This window comes from Nyctibius grandis, chromosome 1 (assembly GCF_013368605.1).
Source record: "Nyctibius grandis isolate bNycGra1 chromosome 1, bNycGra1.pri, whole genome shotgun sequence".
In the NCBI taxonomy this organism is placed as follows: Eukaryota; Metazoa; Chordata; class Aves; order Nyctibiiformes; family Nyctibiidae; genus Nyctibius; species Nyctibius grandis.
Window position 1 is genome coordinate 53,295,876 of NC_090658.1, and position 22,322 is coordinate 53,318,197.

General features: G+C 38.6%; 1 protein-coding gene across 8 annotated transcripts in view; it reads right to left on the reverse strand.

Annotated features, from left to right (window-relative positions):
* Positions 1 to 184: 184 nt before the first annotated feature.
* MAP3K4 (mitogen-activated protein kinase kinase kinase 4) overlaps positions 185 to 22,322 on the reverse strand; it is an 83,919-nt gene continuing 61,781 nt past the window's right edge. For 3 of the 8 annotated variants that reach the window (XM_068398382.1, XM_068398391.1, XM_068398438.1), the window contains exons 16-27: positions 22,223 to 22,319; positions 21,226 to 21,360; positions 16,899 to 16,999; positions 15,681 to 15,761; positions 13,979 to 14,170; positions 13,160 to 13,230; positions 10,715 to 10,831; positions 9,085 to 9,244; positions 2,737 to 2,859; positions 2,112 to 2,218; positions 1,727 to 1,906; positions 185 to 732 (exon numbers count right to left, since the gene is read on the reverse strand). In XM_068398382.1, coding sequence (XP_068254483.1) covers positions 712 to 732; positions 1,727 to 1,906; positions 2,112 to 2,218; positions 2,737 to 2,859; positions 9,085 to 9,244; positions 10,715 to 10,831; positions 13,160 to 13,230; positions 13,979 to 14,170; positions 15,681 to 15,761; positions 16,899 to 16,999; positions 21,226 to 21,360; positions 22,223 to 22,319 — 1,385 coding nt within the window. In that variant the 3' untranslated portion in view covers positions 185 to 711. Of the gene's footprint in view, positions 733 to 1,726; positions 1,907 to 2,111; positions 2,219 to 2,736; positions 2,860 to 8,096; positions 8,181 to 9,084; positions 9,245 to 10,714; positions 10,832 to 13,159; positions 13,231 to 13,978; positions 14,171 to 15,680; positions 15,762 to 16,898; positions 17,000 to 21,225; positions 21,361 to 22,222; positions 22,320 to 22,322 lie in introns of those variants that run through there. The other 5 variants (XM_068398410.1, XM_068398400.1, XM_068398429.1 and 2 more) reach the window with 3 other exon arrangements.

Below are 22,322 nucleotides of genomic sequence, written 5' to 3' on the forward strand. Positions count from 1 at the left end.
GTGTAAGAAGCATCTTACACTGCGCATCTTGAACTTAACTTAAAAAACGTTGACTATTGCAATGTAAGAGAAGCTCACTCCAGTTAGGTTAGCTTAGCAGTCTTAAACAAGCACTGGAAAAAAGTTTAAGATGACATAACCCCACACACTTATTTTCAGAAGAAAAAAACCCTTCACCAACAACTCCTAAAATAAACCATTTATTGAGAAAAAACTTTTTTTAAAATTTCATTAATCAGCCTTGTGCATAACAAATCTGAAGCTTGCCAAAAACAAATAACCAAAAAACCAGTAAAAGTTCACAGTCAGTGCACTCAACAAACAGATTAAAAAACAAGGTCCATAACGCCTGATAACACTACAGCATTTTTCTGAACCTAAAGAGTTCAAAAATACTACGTATTAACATTACAGTTCTCAATCAAATGAGAAACAGGAGAAAGAACAAACAAAGGTATGGTCCATATACAGTAGTAATGGCACTTTCACTGAAACATGCAGCTTCTTCCAACTTGCGGACACTGTCACATGAGCAACATGTGCCAAGTAAAACATACAAGAGCAGCAGAGAAAGTGACGCTCGTCACTTGTGCAGTCTTCATAAGTTCAACTTTTATACTGTTTCTCAGCACAGTCTTTATGTAAATATTACATACAGTAGTGATTAAAAGGTATCTTGCCAGAATAAAAAAGGCCAGAGACTGAATAACTTCATTCTTCATCTGTGCAAACCTGTGAAGCAGACAAAAGACAATAAACTCAACTGTCTCCCTACTGCAGCAAGATGACAACAGATCAATTCCTTCAGCACCTTCACTGAACATCTTTGAAGCTTTCTTTTTTCTCCCTTGTTACACAGATAATGAACTACAAGCGTTTATATGCGAATACCGGTGTTTCCACTGTCACCATGCAATTTTTACCTGCCTAAAGAAGTGCTCTGCCTCTGTGGTGGATGGGATCTGGCTGCAGCTGCACTGATGAGAGGGATGGTTATGATGATCCCAAACACACTGTTATTGAACCAGAATACCAAAGGGAACAACTTTATGCTGGAAAATGGGACAGAATTCAGTAACTTGCTGTGCTCTTACTTCTTCAAAAAAGAAGTTAAATTACTAATGCACCTAAATTTGTAGCTGTGAATATTTGCCTCTTCTTAAGCAAAGAATCAAACCATAGTTCATGCAAGAACTACAGACTGTTATGCCAACTGTCAGCTAAACATTCAATATAAACTTAACATAAGTATGAACTTAAAAGAACAGCAGGTCCTTGCACTGAAGGATGGTAGAGTTCTGAAGCATGTGCTTGTTTCAGATTTTATGGAGGGGACCCTTATCTCTATGCTATAGAAGCCTGTGCATTTGTACTCGCTAAAGTTTTGGGCACAGAGCCCTTCAGATCCAATTAACTAACTATGATTCTATGAACTACCACTGAGTTGAAGCTTGACAAATCTTTTTAACCTAAAGATAATGCATGTCAAAATAGCAGTGAAAGTTCATTGCACAGTGCACACCAGGTTCTTTTAGTCAAATGTTTGCTAGCAACATCATGTGTGCTTCTGAAAAGTTGCCGAACCTTCTTTTCTGGACAGCATCAACTTGATACCAGCCTCCCGCCGTGATCCAAAGCCCTGCGGCATAGCTGCAATAATGAAGGCAGCTAAAATATGTTTCCGATTCCCATCTACAGTCTTTGTAGCCAAAGCCATGAGACAAACCTTGACAAAAGGATGATCAAGGAGCTGGCTGGCCGTCCACCTCATCTTTGGGTCACTTTCCAGGCAGTGGCAGAGGAAGTCTTTCCCTTCTGGGCTCACTTTGTCAGGAATAGGAGGTTTGTGACCCATCCCCACTTTATACATGATCTGGAAGTTGTGCTCATATTCGTGCCAAGGCCTCTGCAACAGGTAACAGCATTGCTAAGTGCAAGGTTCAGTGAGTAACTTGCTCTCCCATAGAGCATGTATTTCTGTACCCCAGGAAACTAAAACCACCCCATTACTTGCAGACTTAAGTGTGACAAATTGCTGGGAGCGGGACCAGAATTTGCAGAGAAACTGCTAAGAACAGTTTGCACCCATTCAGTACATGAAGCATCCTTACCTTGCCGGTGACCATCTCTATAACAACACAACCCAGACTCCAGATGTCTGCTGCACGTCCGTGCCCTTCTCCTTTAGCTCTAGTAATTACTTCTGGAGCCATGTATGCTTTGAAACAACACATATGATGTCATCAGTTCATACGGCAGAAGGAACAGTATACATTAAGCGATTAACTGGGCAAACCAAATGCTTTTTAATACATCTGTAATGAATTACCACTCAGCCTTTCTTACTAAGTTTTGTCATTTGCTGACTTCTTGTTCTTTGACGTTTGCAGCATAACTGTCTTTCAGTTTGATAGTGAAAATGCTGGTACAGTACAAGCTTTCAGTTATTTTCATTTTTTAAAAATAGATTAAGCAGCTGTTCAGTAAGAACAGTACTGTTTCAGTAAGGCTGCAGAGAAAGATACAACCCCAGAAAACACAAGCTCCAGCATCTTTATAGTTACCAGACAAATACAATTTTCTGTCTCCAGTTCCATCATTCACTGATGTAAAGCACATCTAACTAGCTAAGCTAAAACCAAGTTGCCCTGAAACACATCATTTTACTCCAGCCCAGACTTTTGGCAGTCTTTTATGGTAACTAGGCAACTATCTGCCTAGCACAGGCTTCCTCACCTGCAGTCCCCAAAGTACTGTTCACTTCTCCAGGCATTGTCTGGGTGTTGTTCTTCAGTTTCACTGAGCAGCCAAAGTCTCCTAGTTTAATCAGTCCAGATGAGGTAAGAAAGATGTTAGCTCCTAGGAAACACAAGAAAAACAGTAACACTTGTTAAACTAGTGCTGAATTGAGGAATGCAGCCTTCTCGATATATTCTTGTAAGTTACACAGTAGATAATAGCTGGATTTGCACTTAGATCTTTACCTGTGGATTAAGCGTGGAATATGATAGCATTAGATGTTCCCCAAAGGGTACGTTACCATAAGCCAATGGGATTTTTGGTGGGTTTGTGTTAACACTAAATGTACTGGAAGCTGACAACAAGAAGTGTTCAAAACACAAAGCAGTACGGCAGGCAAACTCATCAGCTTTCCATACGTGCTCATTACAAGAAATTACTCCTCCAGGAATGTATGAATTCCAGTGCTTACTCTTGTGAGTGTTGCACTGCGAAAAAACACCTGTCCTTAAGGAGCTTCCCGGCAGAGGCCATTGCTGCCTGCCTCCCACTAGCCATCCTTTCAGTTCTGCTGAGTCAAGACGGATGATGTCATACAGCTGTGTGGTCATGGCCGACATGCAAAATGGAGCTTATAGCATTTTATTACATGCACTACCAAATGCCCACTCCTGTTGTGCTCTACTTCCAGAAGAATTTCTGGAGGAGGGCTACTGTTATAACAACTGGCTACACTGCCAGCTTACAGTAGAAAAAATTTCCCTAGCATAGTTGAAAATCTCGAAGGGGAATCTGCAGTTGGCTTCAAGTCACTTGCTCTACACAACACTGCAAAATAAGCCAAGTGGTTTTGATAACCAGTGGTTTTCTTTCATTCAACATCCTGCCAACACACGTGTTGACAGCCAACAGAAAACAGGTAGAGCAGAAGGAGCTCACTATGCATGTCAGGCCAAATCCTGGATTCTGCAAGTATCACGATGAAACCACGAGTAGGCTGCAAGAGTCACCTGGCAGAAATACAGCTTCAGCTGTGGTCTCTCTTGAGGAAAGATGAACAGTATGCACAGAAAAAAACTGTATGCCTACTCTAGGAGTAGGCAAATGTTGGGGACTTAATTACACGTAGCCTTTTCCCATGTCAGCTCATCTGAATACAACCTTCACAAGTTTCTCACTTTTGTTCCACCTTGAACATAGGTCAGTTCAGGAATTCTTGGCTGCTCCTCCTTTGTGTTACATTCTCTTAGTTAATGACTTTTTCCAGTTAGCTTGGCTGGGCATCCCCAAAGTATTCACAGAAAATGAAAAGAATCCTCAGAAAGCTCAAGTCAAAAAAAAGGCAGTGCAGGTCAGTGATGCCAAAACCCTGCCCATTTCTCAAAGGGCTTCTCTAACTACTATGAGAACTCTTGATAACTAAATCAAGACTTATTTAGTCCAAAAGGTGTTGCACAGAACTGCACTAAAAGGGGGAGTGAAATCATTAACAAATAAATTCCAACCTTTAATTACTGTACACCTTTTACAAGTTCTGAAAGAAGAATTAACTTTCAGTGAATACAACTCTTCTGCACATTGTGTCTGTAAGTTTTCCACTCCTGGTATTCAGGTGCCTGCACATACTCAAAATCTGAATTCTTTTGTTGGATTCTGCAGTTTGCAATCAGAGGGACATATGTGTCCAGTCACCCCACAATCACAGGCATGTGTCATGGAGCTGGGTAGACCATCCCTCAGCTCCTTGAGTGAAAGAGAATCCAGAAACACACTGCCAAAGCACTACAAGGTGGCAGCTCGATGGGACAGCAGTAAGTATGGGCAATGCATTAGAAGAGTGACAGTTACTCTATCAGCAACTTTTTCCTTTGAACTACCGCCCACAGCTTTTCTTTTTCTAATGATTTTCAAGGAATTACTTGTCATATAGAAAGCAGGTGCACTTAGCCCACACAAAGAGCTCAGGAAAAATGGACATCAATAGCAAACACTTTTACAAGGATGTTTTGGAAACCTATGTTCCCCGTTCCTCAAGAAAGCAACAAGCAGATTTCACAGAAGGCCTACAGACCAGTTTCTGACTACTGCAGTGGGTGGAAACTGGCAGAGCTGAAGTGCAATGATCTCTCTTCTGACTGAATCTAAAGCTACTGTGATGGTTTCGTTTAATACAGTTCAGAACCTACTTACAAAGACCTTTGAAACTGAAGTTTGTCCCTTTAAAAAAAAAAGTAATGACAATTTAGCATAAATGTTACTGTGAAAGCTCCTGCGAGCCCTTGTCCTGAAAGCACCCAGAATTGTCAAATGGAACAAAGCAACGAACCGAAATTTCACCACGAAGAAAGAGACAGCACTTGAAGACTTGTGTTGCTGACATTTTCTGTCAGCTAAATAACGCTTCCACTAATGTGTTGTCTGCTGGAGCCTCTGTTTTGTCAGCCACTTGGTCTCTTGCTTCAGAGACCAAGACCAAACTCTAGAAGGAGTCTTTAAAAAGGGTCTCCTTGTTAGATGAAACCTGCACAGAATCCAGCAGGACCTGGGTAAGAGAACAGGAGATACAAGGGCAGTACTGTGAAGATTCTCAATGCTTTTTACCTTTGACAGTTAACGCTACTGGAAACGTAACAAAATTCCTACCATATCTGCATGGTTAATAAGCAAAATAAAACTGGAGACCATGGCTAAAACAGCAAAAAAGCACAACACACCCAACACACCCATCTGTTCTTTCTCTCCTCCTACACGTACACTATCAAAAGCATTTTCATTGAAGGTATGTGGCAGAGGCAAAAGGTAGCCCAGTTCTGCACAGCCCTACTGCCATTTATACCACAAGACCTTCTGGGCAGACTGCAAAGAGCAAATGTCAAAAGCTGCACCCTTGCTACAGAAAACAGCAGCTATGACCCAAAGCATTTAAACTGAAGTTTCATGCCCTGTATCTCTGTGCCAATTCAGCCCCATATTAAGCGCAGTGAAAACTGCGCTAGAGTGATATTGCAAAGGTGCTGGTGTAAATACTGTGAGTCCAAGGAGCAGTACCCAAAGCCCTACTGAAGACTCACATAATTCCACAAAGAGGGGCAGCTCACAGACATTTCTCAGCCAGTACTTCAGCAGTCAAATTCATTCCAGAAACAAGCAGGCCAAATGCTACCCTTTGATGAAAAAAATCAGCTTTAGCATCCTCTTTTACTCAGTCTCTTAGAAAGCGTGACACATGCCCGTAGTCTCCTGTTGAAGAGCCTTCCATCCCTTGTGCTCATCATGAAGACAGGAATGGCAGAAATTTTGAGCTAACAACAAAGTTAACAAGAGGACAGTAACACAATAACACTTTGATGAAGACTTGCTGGCCTGGAGCGTCTCATTCACACGTTTCTGATTTACTGAAGCTTGAGTTATTATCCCTTCATTACCTGTATTCATTCTGAAAACGCAATCCGAGCACTCTTCAGGAATATGCCCTTCTCTCCCAGAAAGAAAGCACCAGGCATGACCTCAGGGATTAATTCCTCTCAATTCAGCACTTGTGAGACCACACTTGGAGTGCTGTGTCCTGTTTTTGGGCTCCCCAATACAAGACAGACATTGACATACTGGAACAAACCCAACAGAGGGGCACCAAGATGGTCAGAGGGCTGGTGCACACAATGTACAAGGAGATGCTGCGAGATGGGTTTGTTTAGCTTGAAGAAGGGAAGACTGGGGGAGTATGTGCATGGGGGGAATTTATTGCTGTTTTCAGCTGTGTAATGGGAGGATATCAAGAAGATGGAAACAGACTTTTTCCTCAAAGGCACACTGTGAAAGGATGTGGGGCAATGCACACAAACAGCAACCTCCACAAATTCCAGGGAGGTATCAGGAAAAAGTTTTTCACAATGGGGATAGGTCAGTCATTGGGACAGGGCCCAGAGAAAAGGGAATCTCCATCCCTGGATATACTCATATCTCAACTAAACAAGGTCCAAAGCAATCTGATATAATTTGACATTGGATCTGATACCGAGGTTGGCCCTGTTTTGAACAGAGGGCTCAAACAGAGATATCCAGAGGTTCCCTTCACCATTATATATTCCATCATTCTCGATCATTGAGCAGAACAGCCTCCTTGCAAAAAGTGAAGTAATTATAACTGAGGAATCTGAGCTTAGCCACAGGGGTTTAAATCCAATACCCAGAATAGAGATTTAAAAAGTATCCCAAAAGCCTTCATCACCTGCTACATACTAGCACCAACTACTTTACACATTGCCTAATAAAAACCAGTGCAGCCAAGTGTAACAATCAGCCAACACCACTCTCAGTTTGCTCTCACAACCACAGGTTGAAAAAGGATTCAAGGCAGCTGTGTCTTGCTTCACCTTTTACACTCACAGAACTGGATGCCATAATAGCATCTGAAAGACAACGGTGGCACAAGTGGACACCACTAACCGAAAGACTCACTTTTTGAGCACAAGGTACTTGCAGACACCAACTGCAGGATACATATAGTTACTCCAAGGATTGGTTACCTGCTGCTGAAAGAAACAGATCCACAATGATGTTTAGCAAACTGGCCATGAGAGATCTAGTGTGATCTGACAGCGAGATTTCCATTGGAAAGCCATTTCAACAATCTGAATGATGTATTATCATTCTTCCCTACTAGAAAACTAAGAGTACCTGACTGCATAAGAGCTAAAAGTAAAACCAGAGTTTTCTTTACTGCTGTTAGCCTGAAAACTTGGGGATGCAATGTTAGCATAAAAGGAGACAGAGAGCAAGAGACTTCCAATGTAATATCAGGCATCCTTTATAAAAATACCCTCTGTCGTCTGTCTTCATATTCTGTCATTAAATTTCGGGAAGGTCTACACAGAGATGTGTCTGTAGTGACCCCCTGTTTATAGCTGCTGTTATTCTCAAGGAACACACCAGCGTTTGGTATGAGGAATCTGTTGCAACAGAAACGCCCTCAGATAACACAGCATTACAGTTCTGTTAAAACAGTTCTTCTCACTTCACTGCATTTCCCTGATGAGAGGAAGACCTATTTGGAAACACATCCAGAAATCAGCAACGACAGAACAGCACAAAAGAAATCCCTGTCAGCCAGCCTTGGATTTTGATCACAACGACCTAAGCAGAACCTGAATATGGAATGATCAAGTAAAGGGCAAGGAGAGCACTTTGAAAAGCACGGAGGGAAATCCACAATTGGAGAGAAACCTTTGATCAGGAAGGAGAACCAGAAAAGGCAAGATTGCTGGGGAATGGGAGTGAGGGAAAGTGTTTTCTAGGAAAAAAAGCCAAAACTGACTCAAGAGTGGCCTACCTGGGTGGGAGGCCTCTGGATCGTAGATAGTTCTTTTCCCAAATGAGAAGCATGAGGCCAAAGGACCAAGAGCAACTGGGAACCTCCTACACTGCCGCGGTGATTCAAAACCCTGTGAGCAAGAGGGACATAGAAACCCAGCATCGTTGGGTTGCACTGCCTTGTCATAAAATGAGCATTCGCAGGGCATATCGTGTGCATTGTTTCTCCTACCCTCTGTTAAGTTTCTGCCACAGGTGAGCAAAATATGCCAGACTAACAAAAACACGATACCTAGACATGGAGGATGTTCTTGGAAGGCGCAGGAAAAGAAAAATGAATGTGAAATGCGGACTGACACTGGGTGTATTAAGCAAATGCCAAAACCAACCCCCCTTCAGTTATTGTAGTTCCAGACTGCTCATTTTGTAAGCAAATGCTGAGAGCCAGGCATGAGTAGATAAATGTATGGCAAAAAAAACACTAGATAAGTAATTTTACCATATCCCTTTAGCTTCTTTTAACAAGGCTTTTGTTACTATGTTTAATCAAGCATTCATCTGAAATCCTAAAACTCTTCTGGAAAATGGGAATCACAAGGAAAAGTTCTGGTGAACAACTCTAGCACTGTACATTGCTTGTCAGCACCCAGAAAACACCGTTTCTTGCATAGATGAGAAGAAAAACAGCATTACATAACTCAGTATGTTAGTACTAGAAATACAAGGATCAAAATTTGAGTTTGGCTGAATCCCCAATAATCTTAACAAACTCTACAGAAACTATATAAATCATGGGCAGAATTTATGAGTTTGCAATGCCAACTGTGAACATTTTTTATGTTCTGCACTTAAAAAGGAGGATGTAACTAGCCAATAACTTGTAAATTGAAAACTGAAAAATGAGTGGAAGGCTTTATACATTTAATGGCTCTATAGATAATGTGTGCTAAATCTGAAATATGTCCCACATCCCTCCCCCCCACCCTCATCTACGACACTGAAACAACAACATTACCTTTTTTTGGTTAACATTACCTTTAATGTCTCGATGAACAATACCATGTTCATGTAGCACATTGATAGCAATCGTGATTTGCTTTGAGTAGAGCCTAATGACATGCTCCTGAAGGCCCAGTTTTGATACCTCCTCCAGAGTGCCCTCATCACAGTACTCCATGAAGATGTACATTTCTTCCTGTTGTGGGAACCAAACCAGATTTGATTGGTTTTAATTTTATTTAAACATTTTTTTTTAAACATTGAATTAGGATCAAGTTTTCCTTCCATCCTTCATTGTTTGTGAAAGGAGTAATGGAAGAACCATGTAATGTTTTAATGGAAGTACCTCTTACCATGGAATATCGAATAAATTCTCTCTTCACAACTCTATTCTCTTGAGCATTCTTCAACCTAATAAATTCTATTGCACAGGTATAGAAAACCTCTGCTACATGTCTATCTGCATCATTTGTATGGAACTGATACTATTTGGTGGTATAAAATACATTACTTTGGCATCAACCAAAAAGCACTTTGGAAATCTTGTAGGTATATTACACAGAATTACAAAAAGATCCTTTGCATATTTAGAAGAAAAGGTAAAATGATGTTTTGGGCTTGGCTTTTTTTCCTCCTCTCTCCCTCTCAGTTCCTGCAATATCATGTGTTGATTGCTTGGGGAGGGCAAGTTTTTTGTCATTGTGGCTTGAACAAGCACACCAACTCTAATTCACTCTAAGGAAAAGTTAGGTTCTTGTTCCCTTTCTCTGCCTCCAAGCCCAGCCAATTTAAACCAGACTTAATTCATACAAAAAGATGGTAAAGACACCAAGCTCTTAGAACTGGCCTGAGAAACCAATGACGCAGTGGCACAGGCACCCAAAGTTGTGTCCCCAAGTAAAGAAATGCAGACAGAAAGCAGCCTTTGTCCCCTTCTAAACCAGCAATGGGTCAGCAAATGAATCCATTCATATTAAGCAAATCAGTCAAAACCACACACCACTTTCCAGCCAGACACCAGGCGTCCTGTTCCCTGCCCACCTCACTGCGTATATACAGGAAGGACCTGAGACTCACAGGGGGAGGTGGGAAGGGCACATGGGAAGCAGAGAGTAATAAAAAGTAGGGTATCTCAGCACTTAACTCTGGAATCCAACTCCGTAAGAAAACCAGGCTTCACTAGTTCTGCTGCTCAAGCAAGAAAACAGGCTTTTCCTTCTGAAGAGATGCTAGCTGAATTCCAAAAGATCTGCTTCCTTAAGATACTTGTGTGGCATCAAGATTTAAGTGCCAGCAAAAAATTCTTCCACGAATCAACAAGATATTAGAACAACCTTTGCTGTTAACAGTGAAGGGTGTTAGGCTGTCTAGTCTTTATCTACATGCAAAACTTACCATACCTTATGTAATACAGGTTGCTTTTAGAGCAGTTAAACAGAGTAGCAGCATAGAATAGCTCCAGCATTACTCACTCCATTTACTTACTGCACACCTTCTCTGTTTACGTACCAGTTCCAAAAATTTTCAACAAACTATGTTTCAGAGACCTCAACATTCAGAGGAAAAAAGACACACTGCAATTCACAGAGATATCCAGACAATTAAGCTAAACTAGAATGTTCTCAGGTAAAACCTCCAATGTTCCTCATTAATTTATGTTTCTTACCCTATGGAGCTCCACACCAAAATAACGAACCAGATTAGGGTGTTTGATGCCTTCAAAAATCTTCAGTTCATCAGCTGTTTCTTTGATGGTCTTGTGATCGTTAGGTTGAAATCTTATCTGCAAGAAAGATTTTTCATTATTTTGCCACTATTTCAAATTACTAAGGAAAAAAAAAAAAAAAAAACCCAAAAAAACCCAAACAAACAAAAAAAAACAAAACAAAAAACACAAAACAAACAAACAAAAAAAACCCAAAGAAACCCCAAAAAAGCAAACAACCCATCCTAAACCTAAACGTAAACCAAGAAAACAGCTAAAAAGCTTTTTTTTTTTTAAATGGCATCATTATACAAAAAGTGCCAAAATTAATCTCCAAACTTAAACAAAAAAGAATACCAAACTATTTTTGGAAAATTACATACAAATATGATGATTTATAAACTTTGTAAGAGCAAAATGCAGTTAATTAAATGTATAAATACACACATGTGCACATATATATCTCTTCCAAGCTTGCCTTCTAGCTTAAACATGGTAGATAGACACAGTACAAAAGAATATGAAAGTAACATCAGTAAAGGCTATCATTCAAGACAGACTAGTTGCCAGGTACTTCATCAACAGAGATTCTGAGGGATTTCTTTGAGGGGTTTCTTCACTGCGAATGAGGCAGCTGAAGGGAAAAGTTGTGGCATGGAACAAATACAATAATAAAGGTTTTGATGAAAGAAACAGGTTTACATTAGTTCTCCTACAATATGCCGTGATGGATTTTTCATGGAGGAAAAAATTATGAAGTCTTCTAAAAAACTGATTTAAAGCTTCTATTCACACAAAGACAAGCAAAATGCATAGCAAGTTATGGAAGATGCTACTTTTACCATACTGGTAGAAAGCAGAAACTTCATTAATTGAGTACAGGACAACTGCTAGAGAATTTCACCTTTGGTTGCTAGGAGGTTATGATTGTTTTGTTCTGTATACAATTCCAGGATACAGTTTGTACTCAAACAGTGGTAAAATTAAATACATGGAGATTACAAAAAGGTGACAAATGACATTCAAGTATTTTACGTAGGTGTAAGCACTTCGAAATTGCAATACTATGTATTTGTAGTAAAGCTTGTCCACTGTAATTTGTAGAGATTTTAAAGACACTGTGGTTAAGACAGTAAAGTCTGAAGAAATCTCAAGGGGTGGAGGCAATGCAATGTTTTTAACCAGTTTAAACATAAATAAATAAATCTCTTCCCAAGGTACTCCTAAGGAAATCCAGAAAAGCTTTTTATTTGGAAGTTGCAAACAGTTTGCATTTAAGCCCACAGTGGGGAGGTGGGGAATGTTTCTTGGTGAAATAATTCTGGAAGTTAAAAATACTACAGGAAAAGGTAGCGTACTGCATATTTAGCTTACTAGTGAAGTGTCTGTCAAACAAGGTCCATTTAACTTATTTCAGCTTCTGCTGAAGAGCACACACATGCTAATCTGTAAAAAGCACCTGCATTCAGAAAGCAACTTTGAATTCCAGAAACAGTGTCTGCTACTGATGGGAGGAAAAATGTTATTTCATTTCATGAAAAAAAACACACCAACAAAATTTCAAGTGTTGGTATTAGTCAGTGAATGAGTATGGTACAAGAAGTTAAGCACAAGCCCAGTCTTGCTTTTCCACACCTTTGAGATCACATACTTATTATCTGTGTGTAAGAACTGGCTCATAAAATGTAATTGCTCTAGCATGAAAAGGCTGGCATAGTAACTGCTGTGAGCAGTCGATGCTCATAGTTGTCTGAAGACGTAGGAATGCAACAGAACCAAACAATACAAATATTTTAAAAAACAAGATTTTGTAGGGAAAACAGATCTCTACGCCTACACAGCTTTACTTACTTCTATCCTGAAAATTAAATTTTCTGTACCCACAAGGTTAGTCAACAGGTTTGTGACGCAGCCTAGTTCACTTAAACTAAAGATGAAGCTGAAAAACATCTGATGTGACACTTCCTACCTTTTTCTCTAAGGAATTAAGAAAAAAAAAAGAATAAAATGTGACATGAAATACTGCAAAGTAAAATATAAGTTTTTGTGCAGTCTTCATTAATCAGAAAACTCTTCCTAAAATAATTTAAGATCTCTTAATGGGAGTTCACACATACTAAGCAAGCATTCATTAAGTTCACAACATCCCTACGAGATTAGTAAAAAACCATCATCCATTTTACAGACATTTAAATTGAAAGTTTTAAACTGAAAATAAAAAGCTTAAGCAACTTAAGGAGGAACAAGTAATAATAGCAGATGTGGCTACATGAAGAAACAATTTATCTTCCCATCCTTTGCCAGTTAGCTAACAGTGTTCAGAAATCCTTAATGCCTGCTAAGTCATGCACATTTGGTTTGGAAAAACAAGGCCAGCAGTGATTCTTGTGTACAGAGAGTACTCACTTCCTTCATAGCCATCAGCTCTCCAGTGTCAACACTGATACAGGTATATACCTTCCCATACTGGCCTTCACCTGCAGAATTAAAATAAAAACAAGAAAAATTAATTACACTACATTCAATAAGCAACTTGTACAACAACTGCAGTAAGAAAACATCACTGAGAACTGAGCTTGCCAAGGTTATTTACCTTTATTTTAATTTAAAATTTCAAGTAGCTTTTAACCTGTAACACCTAATACATTCATTGTCCTGAATTCATAGAATCATAGAATCGTTTTGGTTGGAAGAGACCTTTAAGATCAGCAAGTCCAACAGTTCAAGCTGATTAAAAGTAAAAATATTGCCTTAACAGGCTGACCTGAAAGAAAACTTCACATGAATGTGAAGGTTTTCCCCACAAATCCCAAACCAGAGAGGAAACAACGATCATATGGGTGAAACAACAACAATATTGGAGAATTAAGCAAATCACAAAGTTTGTGCTCAATTCCATTCATATTTCTGGTCCTTCCAGAAGCAGAACTCAAACATTTTATAGGGCTAAACACATGCAGGAATCATAGGATCATACCTAAGTAACTGTCCTAACCAAATCCTTCTCTCCTTTGTTTCTTGTTATTTGACCAGTGAAAACTTCATTGAAGTTCTACATAAAGGAAATCCTAGCTGCAACAGTATTTTGTATTTTCACATTCTGATTTCAGTAAAGCTGCTATTACCTACGCAGAGACCCAAGATTTCAAAAAAGTGTCTTAGATTTCCTTCAAAAATACTAAGCTTGGTATTTCAGCCTGATAAATGAAGGTATAATGAACGTACCAATTTTGTTTCCTCTCTGCCACTTGAAAGTCACTTTTCTCAAACCTACATGCATGACATTATCGTAAGATTTCGGTGTGTCACAAACTTGGCCAATGATGTTCTTCTTCCTCATGTCTCTGTATCTCCTTTCTTCAAACAACTGAACAGACTTTTGAACAGCTTCAATCGGTGCTTGCTTGGAAGCAGTGTCTAAAAAGAGCGACGAACAATTTCCTTGATTGAGAAATATTCACTGTGTTTACATTTTGTTACTTTTTGATATCATGTGAAGTGACCTGAGTTAGAAGACTACTATTCTGTGAGTCTAATTTCAGACAGGAAAAGAACAAAACATTTTAACAATCACATATGAAACTATCACTTACGAATCACATATGAAACTAAAGTAAAATGAGAATACTGGTACTTTTCTAATAATCTCTTACTTGATTCAAGGAAATAAATGTATGAAATGCAATGCACTTGTTTGCATTTGGCCTATAACTAACCACCAATAGTGAAAATGTGTTAGGGTCATTAAGAGCACCAAGGAAAGAAGGACAGGTAAGGTTTCACTCTACAGTGATATGAGAAGTTTCTTGGAAAACTCATAGCATCTGTTATTTCAAAGATTTAGAAATATTAGATAACTCCAGCTTTCAAGTCTTATCACGAAACAGAATCCTAGTGAGTGAGGCTGGAAGAAACCTCAAGGCGGCATTACTTTATCCCCTCCTTGAAAAGCACAAAAATTACACATCTGTTACTGTTGACAGCAGTCTAACCTGTTTCTAACAGCCTCCAAAAGATGGAGATACTGATACTCCCAAATGATATATTCTACTGCCCACCTAAAATTAATACCACTTCATCTACACTAGATCTGCCTCGCTGTAGTTTTAAACTGAAATCTTTGTCTGATTCACAGCGGACAGTAAAACCAGTTCCTAGTCTTCTAGAAAATGTCAAGTTTTCACTCATTCTTCTTTTCTAGTTTAAACAAGCTCAAGTCCTTCAGCGTTTATGTTCTGAACAAAAAATAAGCTTTCTATATTTCAGAAAAAAATGTTGCTGTTATTCCTGTGTTCTGAGTCACATAATGAGAGACCAGTTTTTATGTGACAGAAAACGTTTTTCTACAGTTTCATGAGTTTCCACCCTGCCAGAATATATGCAAGCAAGCTACACATATATATCTGTATGGTATAGGAGTCTCAGAAGTAATCAAATTACTTTAAGTTTCAAGAAAATAAGTAGCAGGACAGAGAGGAAGGGGTCCCATAATAGCCCTGCATTTGGGAAACAGTACAGGATCACATGCTGTTAGACACCCAAAATAAGAAAATCCCACGCTGGGGAGAAATCTTGGGAACTGAGGAAGTGCTTCCTACTGTCAGTGCAATTCATAATTGGGCACTGAACACAGACAGCAAACTTCTGCAATTCCTGCAGTAATAAATGTACTCATTTTGTAGAACACAGCTAGTATCTTTCAGAAACTGAAAAGGTGTAACTTGTATGAAGTTTAATTACTCCTACCTCAGAGACTACACCTTGTGATTTTGTTAGCAGTATCTTCTATCTGCAATTAGGAATTTATTTTTTCCCTTTCCTATGTACAAAGCTGTGAAAACTTCTTCACAATCAGCATCAAGATTCAACCTTTTAATATAGCACTTGTTTAACAGACATTACATTATAGTGACTCCTGAACACCTACCTTTGGTCTGGTTGATTAAAGTTCTGAGCTCCCAACTCCGCCGGGACGAGCCACTTGAATCTCCTTTTGGATACGATGGTTCTAGAGAAATAATACTGTGAGCATAAAGGTGGCTTTATCTCATATTAAGGACTATGCCACTATATTCAGCAGAAGCCGAGATCTTTCATATCAGGACTAATACACCATACAAGTATGTGAGGCAACCATATAGCAATGTATGCTCTTGAATTCATAAATCACTTATCTTCAGAAAACAAATTATAAAAGCTATTCTGAAATAGGATTTAATTTATAAAGGAACAGAAATTTCCTTCCACAATTGAAGGAAGCACTTCAAGTCAGGGCACTCAGAATCAAATATGTAGGAAATCAATCTTCTAAGGTTCCTTAGAAAAAGACCTGTATTCATTCCAATCTAAGCCAATTTCCCATTCATACAGATAAATAAAAAAGGGAATAAGCATGAGGCAGACAATATTTTCAACATCTGCTTAAAAAAAAACCAAAAAAAACAAAAACACACCCACACCTCTTAGTACAAATTTTTAAGGCATTTCTTTCTCAGAAATACACTTCATTTTGCAGTATGACCACAATATCAATTCTCCTTCGCTTGGGATTTTGTACTTCATTTTCATTTGCACAAAACACACTATCTTAAGAACCAATGTTTCAAGGAATTTGTTGTAATAAATACCACATATACACGGGCTGGGGAAACCTGAAGGAGGAGCCCTGATCAGGACATCAAGTCACACACTCTGTCCCTTCTTCCAGTATTCAAATAACAGCAAGTATTTGTAAGATGAATACTGCAGTGGTAGTTAAAGAACAGGATAGAAAACTCCTCACTGTCCTGATGGGTCTAGTTCATACCCCACTAAAAGTATTTAGAAATTTACTATCAAATGGGGTATATAATTCAGCAATCATGTTACCCATTTTATTTTGAACACTCTAACTTATTAGAATACCAGGAACTCCCTTCAGGTACAATTCAGAAACAATACGAAAGGCAAGAGAATAGTGGATATGCCTGAAAACAGCAGAACTTGCTCTGACAATACAAGCCTAAAAGTTAAAAATGTAAGATTTTTGAACGGGAAAAGGTGAAAAAAAATTTTGGAAAGGCTAAGAACTGGGAACAGAAAGAAATGTGTTAATGATATAAATCATCTGCACATCCAGGTCACAACCTGTTACTGTGACAATCACCTTCTCGCTCTTCAGTGGGACTGGAGTGACGACTAAGGGATCTGAACTGCAACTCAGCTGCTATTGAAGCCAGTCGATCATTTTCAGGGACACTGGAACCCCTGTTAAAAAAAGCCATTGTACTAAGTAACTTAGCATTGCACTAAACAACTACTAGTGACAATTTAACTGCAGTTTTAAAGAGAAAGAACATCTGAAGCCTAGGACATGAACAAGGAAAGTAACATGAAAGAAAAACTGATGCTGAGAGGTAAACAGAAAGCCCTCTCTATGCTATTTTTCCCTCAAAGCAAGGCTTTTTATATAATTTTAGTTATGCCACTCTACGCAAAAACCCTAAGCTTCAAAAGCATAAGCTACTCGAAATTGTTACTTGTCCGTAACAACAGAATCCATTTTAATGACTTGTAACATATTACTAAGCTGCTGCAGGATGCAGCTGGTGTCAGGTTTGGATACACAATCAGAAGTCATTCTGCTGGGTGATAATGTGAGCCACATTATCAGGTGAAGGGTGGTAACTGAATTCATATGCTTCTAGTGCACTGCAAATACAGTAATAGTCCATGAAGTCAAAACTAGCAGGAAGAGCCACAAGCCAGCTGACAGGAAGGACAGTGTTAAATGACAGCAGCTTGACTGCTTGGAGGCCCTAGCTCCTCCAGACAGCACAGAGTAGAATTAGATACCTCAGAATAAGACCCAGATGAAGAAGCATGCTGAACAGAAAGGGAAACAATACTGAGAGAAATTAGTCTTAAATCCTTAAATCTTCAGGCACTTTTCTCCAGCCCAAGACATCCATCAATCCACCCATGTTTTAGAGCCATAAAAACCTCATGAAGTCTTTCTGCAATAACTCCCTTTCGGACAAGGGTCTCATTCAATTTTTAAAGCATGGTAGGGAAGAGCTGTGACTGATGCCTTCTTTAACATAATGCTTTAGAGGTATGAGCTAAACACTAATGGGAAGCAGGGAACATTGTTAAATCCTTCACTGAAAGCTACCAACTACAAAAAGATGAAAGATACCTGGCGTCACAAAGTGCATACACCTATGAGAGGACTTCCCTACAGCGCTAAACTTGCTTCTGAATTGTATCCAATTATTACTTAATAATAGTAAAAGACAAAAAAAAAAAAGACACAATCTTCACCATCTTGAGAATAGAAGCCAAAACCCAAGACACCCTACCTGCATGCAAATGTTCTCAATACGATATTTGCTTTGCACTCCCTACTACTGCCAACTAGATCTTTTAAGTTTGAGGAGGAACTGAAACAGAACTAGTGAAAATCCTCAGTACTCTTCAGGAAGTTGAGGTTTTAATCAGCAAGAAGGCTGAGGTTATTCTCGGCACATACAGAGCAACAATGCTTGATGCACAAAGAGCTTAAAAACAAGCAAACCTAAACCACTTCTAAAATGAGGCAGTAGCTGAACAGAGGACCTTAAGTATCATAGCTTTGAATGCAGGTGTCTAAAATCCATTTCAGGCCCATCTTAGCCACACAGATATTTTAATGTTTGTGTCCAGAAAGACTGTGTGAATGTTATTAGGCAAAGAATAGAGTAAAAGAGAAGATGACTTGCTAAATTTCTGCTCCAGTCCTGAATAAATATAAAATGATGAATAATAACCCCTGCTAGCTCAGAAATTAAACATTTACAAAGGTCATTAGTATGAACATAGTGTAAGTGTATAACCATCAGAAAGCTCAATGTAAACACCCAGGTATTACTGCTTTGGATTTTACTTTCTAGTTTATTAAACTGATTTTTTTTTTTTTAAGAAAAACTTCAATAGAACTATGGTGGCATTTGTGCACTGCGCACTGCCTACTACAATTGATTTATCAAGTTCCTGCATGCAAGTTCCTACATTCAACTTTTTATAGTTATTTAATGCCTACAATCATGTCACAAATGTCTAAGAAGTATCTGGAAAGTGTACAAAGTTTCTCTTTCTGTGCTATTCCACCAGCTGGACCCCACACTTGTATACAAAACCAAAAAACACTTTCTTGATCCCACAGATTCCATTTCTCTTTTGGAGTACAAATAAATGAAATCCATAATTAAGACTGAAATGTGTTAAAGTTTGCAACTTTCTTTCAGCTCTATTAAAAACAGAAATTTGTTACAAATATATTACGTTGTAATGTTTTCCCTTCCTCAATAAACAAAACCCCTAAAAGTCCCCAACAGCCTCCCAAACTCTGTCTCTGATTTAATAATTTTTTTCTTCAAATTATTCCTAGGTAATACAGGGGGTTAAACAATGCTACTTAAAAATCCAGGCAGTGCATTAAAAAAAAAAAATGGGATATTTTATTAACAACCATCAGAAAAGTAAGAACTGAGAGCTCTAATCAAAATACAAGTCTTTGAAAAACAGGCCTAGGCAATTAGACTAAAATGCTGCATTGACATCAAATTTCATGTTATAATCCATGAAAGTATTATACATTTGATTGCAACTAAGAAGTAGAACTCTCATTTCTTTTCTTCTCAATGACTATTTTCTTGAACTAGAAGAAACTGTCAAAATGCCAACCTTCACACTTTGATCACTATTTGTGTAGGACACACATGCAGAAAACATTAAAAGAACATACCATTGTGTTCAGGTGTGTCACATTATAAATCTGACAGGTGCATTGAGTGGTACAAAATCTCAACAAAGCCTACAAGTATTAAAACTCGCCTCCTATCTCCCTTTTGAAAAAATTAACTAACTGCAAAGATACGCCTTGGCTCAAAGTGCTGTACATATCCTAGAATAAATACCCTTCATACGTTGTGTAAAGACTAATTATCACATAAACAAGTTCTGCATTTTCAAAATCACAAATACTAATTAACCATCACCCTGTCAGCTTATAAAGCTGCCAGAACCTCTCAGTGAAAATTCTCTAGAATATTACTTACTTGAAAAGGACTTTTCAAGCCCTGCATAGTGCTGCAGACTACTGCCTATTCTATCTTTTTCAACAGGAGGCTTAAAACAAAAGCATGAAGGATATATAATAAATACATGTTGTTTGAATGACAAATATTCAGGATGTATTTTCAACCAAAAAAGGGCCCAGACTCACAAGCTGTACATCTAGAGGCTACTCTAGCGTGCAAGTCACATCTTACCATAAACTGAAAAGACCTGCAGGAAAGATTTTGTATAAGAAGTGGCAACTTACTTCCCTCTTAACACCTTAACACGTGCTTCTGCTGTGCATCTGGTAACAAATCTACAAACCATGATGGTTTGCTGGCTAACAACTGAAAATTATTTATTAAAAAATAAATACTTCATAATCAGGTCATATCTAAGATCACTTTGGTCACCATCAATCTGTTGTTCCTTCACTGCCTGTTCTTTCTTTTCTCTACAGCTGTGTGATACAGTCAGATCATGTGTCTCCACTCATTTGAATCTCTTGTACAGAGACCTTTTGGTACTCTGCAGTACAAATAAGAATCCAAAAAGCTGCTTATAAACTTTAAGATAGTATCACTGCGTAAATAGCACGATCTTCACAGTCAGGGGTGCAGGGAAAAAAAAAAAAAAGTAGATTTCTGTAGTAGACATGTCAATGGTCTGACTGTGGTATGAGAAGAAGGAACACCAACAGTCTGAAATACAAGAGCCAAATCAGAAGCCAAAAAGCAAGAAATATACTAACAAAGGTCTGCCAAAAAATTCACTCATGACCTCTGCAAACAGATGATACAAGAGTGGTTTCTGTTACATATCCCAATATAGAGGTAGTTTCTTTCATATTAAGTTTATTCTGCACAACCCTAAGAAAGCAAGAAATAAAAAAAAACCCTCCTGAAATCTTATGTGTTTAATTCTGTGTTTGCCACTATATAGTACTTTGAAATATTTATGGCAGATAATAATAATACCAAAACTGTTAGCTAACATTAAAAAAAAAAAAAATCCTTAGGCTTATTTGCATGTTACAGTCATCTTAGTGCAAAGTGTTAGTCATCAATACTAATTATTTAGTAAAGTTATGCCGATGAGCAGACTGGCATATGTTAATTTAATGGATATTTTTACTGAGCAAATTTGTAATCTATGTCAGAACTGCATGCTTCAACTACTATATTGTTCAGACATTTTAAATCTGAAAGCGGTCTTATCATCTATTTCTAAGACATAAGATTTTGCTCAAGTCAAACATGAATGAAGGAGCCAGTGGAAGACATGATGGGACGGAAAAGCACGGTGCAGATGATCTACTAGGATACAAGTACGCGGAAACAGTTATATGGGTGATGTAAGTAGAATGAGGCTGCTATGTCATGGAGTGGAGCTACCTGGTATCATTTGAACTGCTGACAGGTTTGGGTTGAGCTGAGTCGCTACCGATGGGAGCGGGGCGACTGACAGCAACACTGCAATGGTTCCGTGCATCACAAGGGACACTCCGCGTGCTGTGGCAAGAAGAAAAACTTCAGGAAACAGTTAAAAAAATAATTTATGGAGTCGAAAGTATATTTTAAAAATAAAATTTTGAAGTCTGCATAATGAGGCCTGATTTTAAAAAGTTTTTCAAGTACATAAAGACTTTTATGTGGAATAATTCTGGGTCTCAGAAGCTTCAGGGGCTGTCAATATGTACAATAACAATAACCTTTAAAATAAAAGTCTCCAAATCTTTAGAGTAGTACTAGCTTCCGCCAACAGCTAAGCAACTTCCAAAAAAATGACAAGCATAGAGTCTGACACTGTGCTGATCTTCGTGAAAGATAAGGCCCTCTGTGTAAAAATATGCATGGCAAAGTTTATTTTGAAACTTTTAAAAACTATTTTTGCATTAATTCTCACGTCAGCTCTTTCAAAGGGAAGCAAAACCATCCATTGCTTTAAGCTTCTTCACAGCAGGTTGGTAATGATGCAGAAATGCCACCATATTCCAGAATGCTACATTTTTAAGTCTTACCTATGCTATACGACAGAAAGCACTGTCAGGGGCATGTACACAGACATTCGAAGTGGGGAAGGAAATAAAAGTCTTGTTAATGAGCAGTTTTCACTGAATTAAAGCTTGTTACATTGAAACACTGTTTTTGAGAAAGACAAAGGGGATAAGAATGACTTCAAAGTGAGAAAGTATGCACCAATAAAAACTGTAAAAGAAAGGGGGAACAGGAGGGGAAGAAGAAACTATATTGTCCTTAAGAGCACATCCATAAAATCTGGATCACTAACATGCTAAATTTTCTACTTGCTTTGCCCTCGACAGGAAAGAAAAGCTGTTCCACTTACTGATGGCCAGCACAGCCAAGAGAACTCTGTACTAATGCTAAATACCTGAAGCCTTCAGGCGTGGGGATGATAAGATGAGGATTTGGTGGATCACTATGGCACCGAGGTACTTTTACAGGACGGGGGCTGTTTCGATGAATAGCTG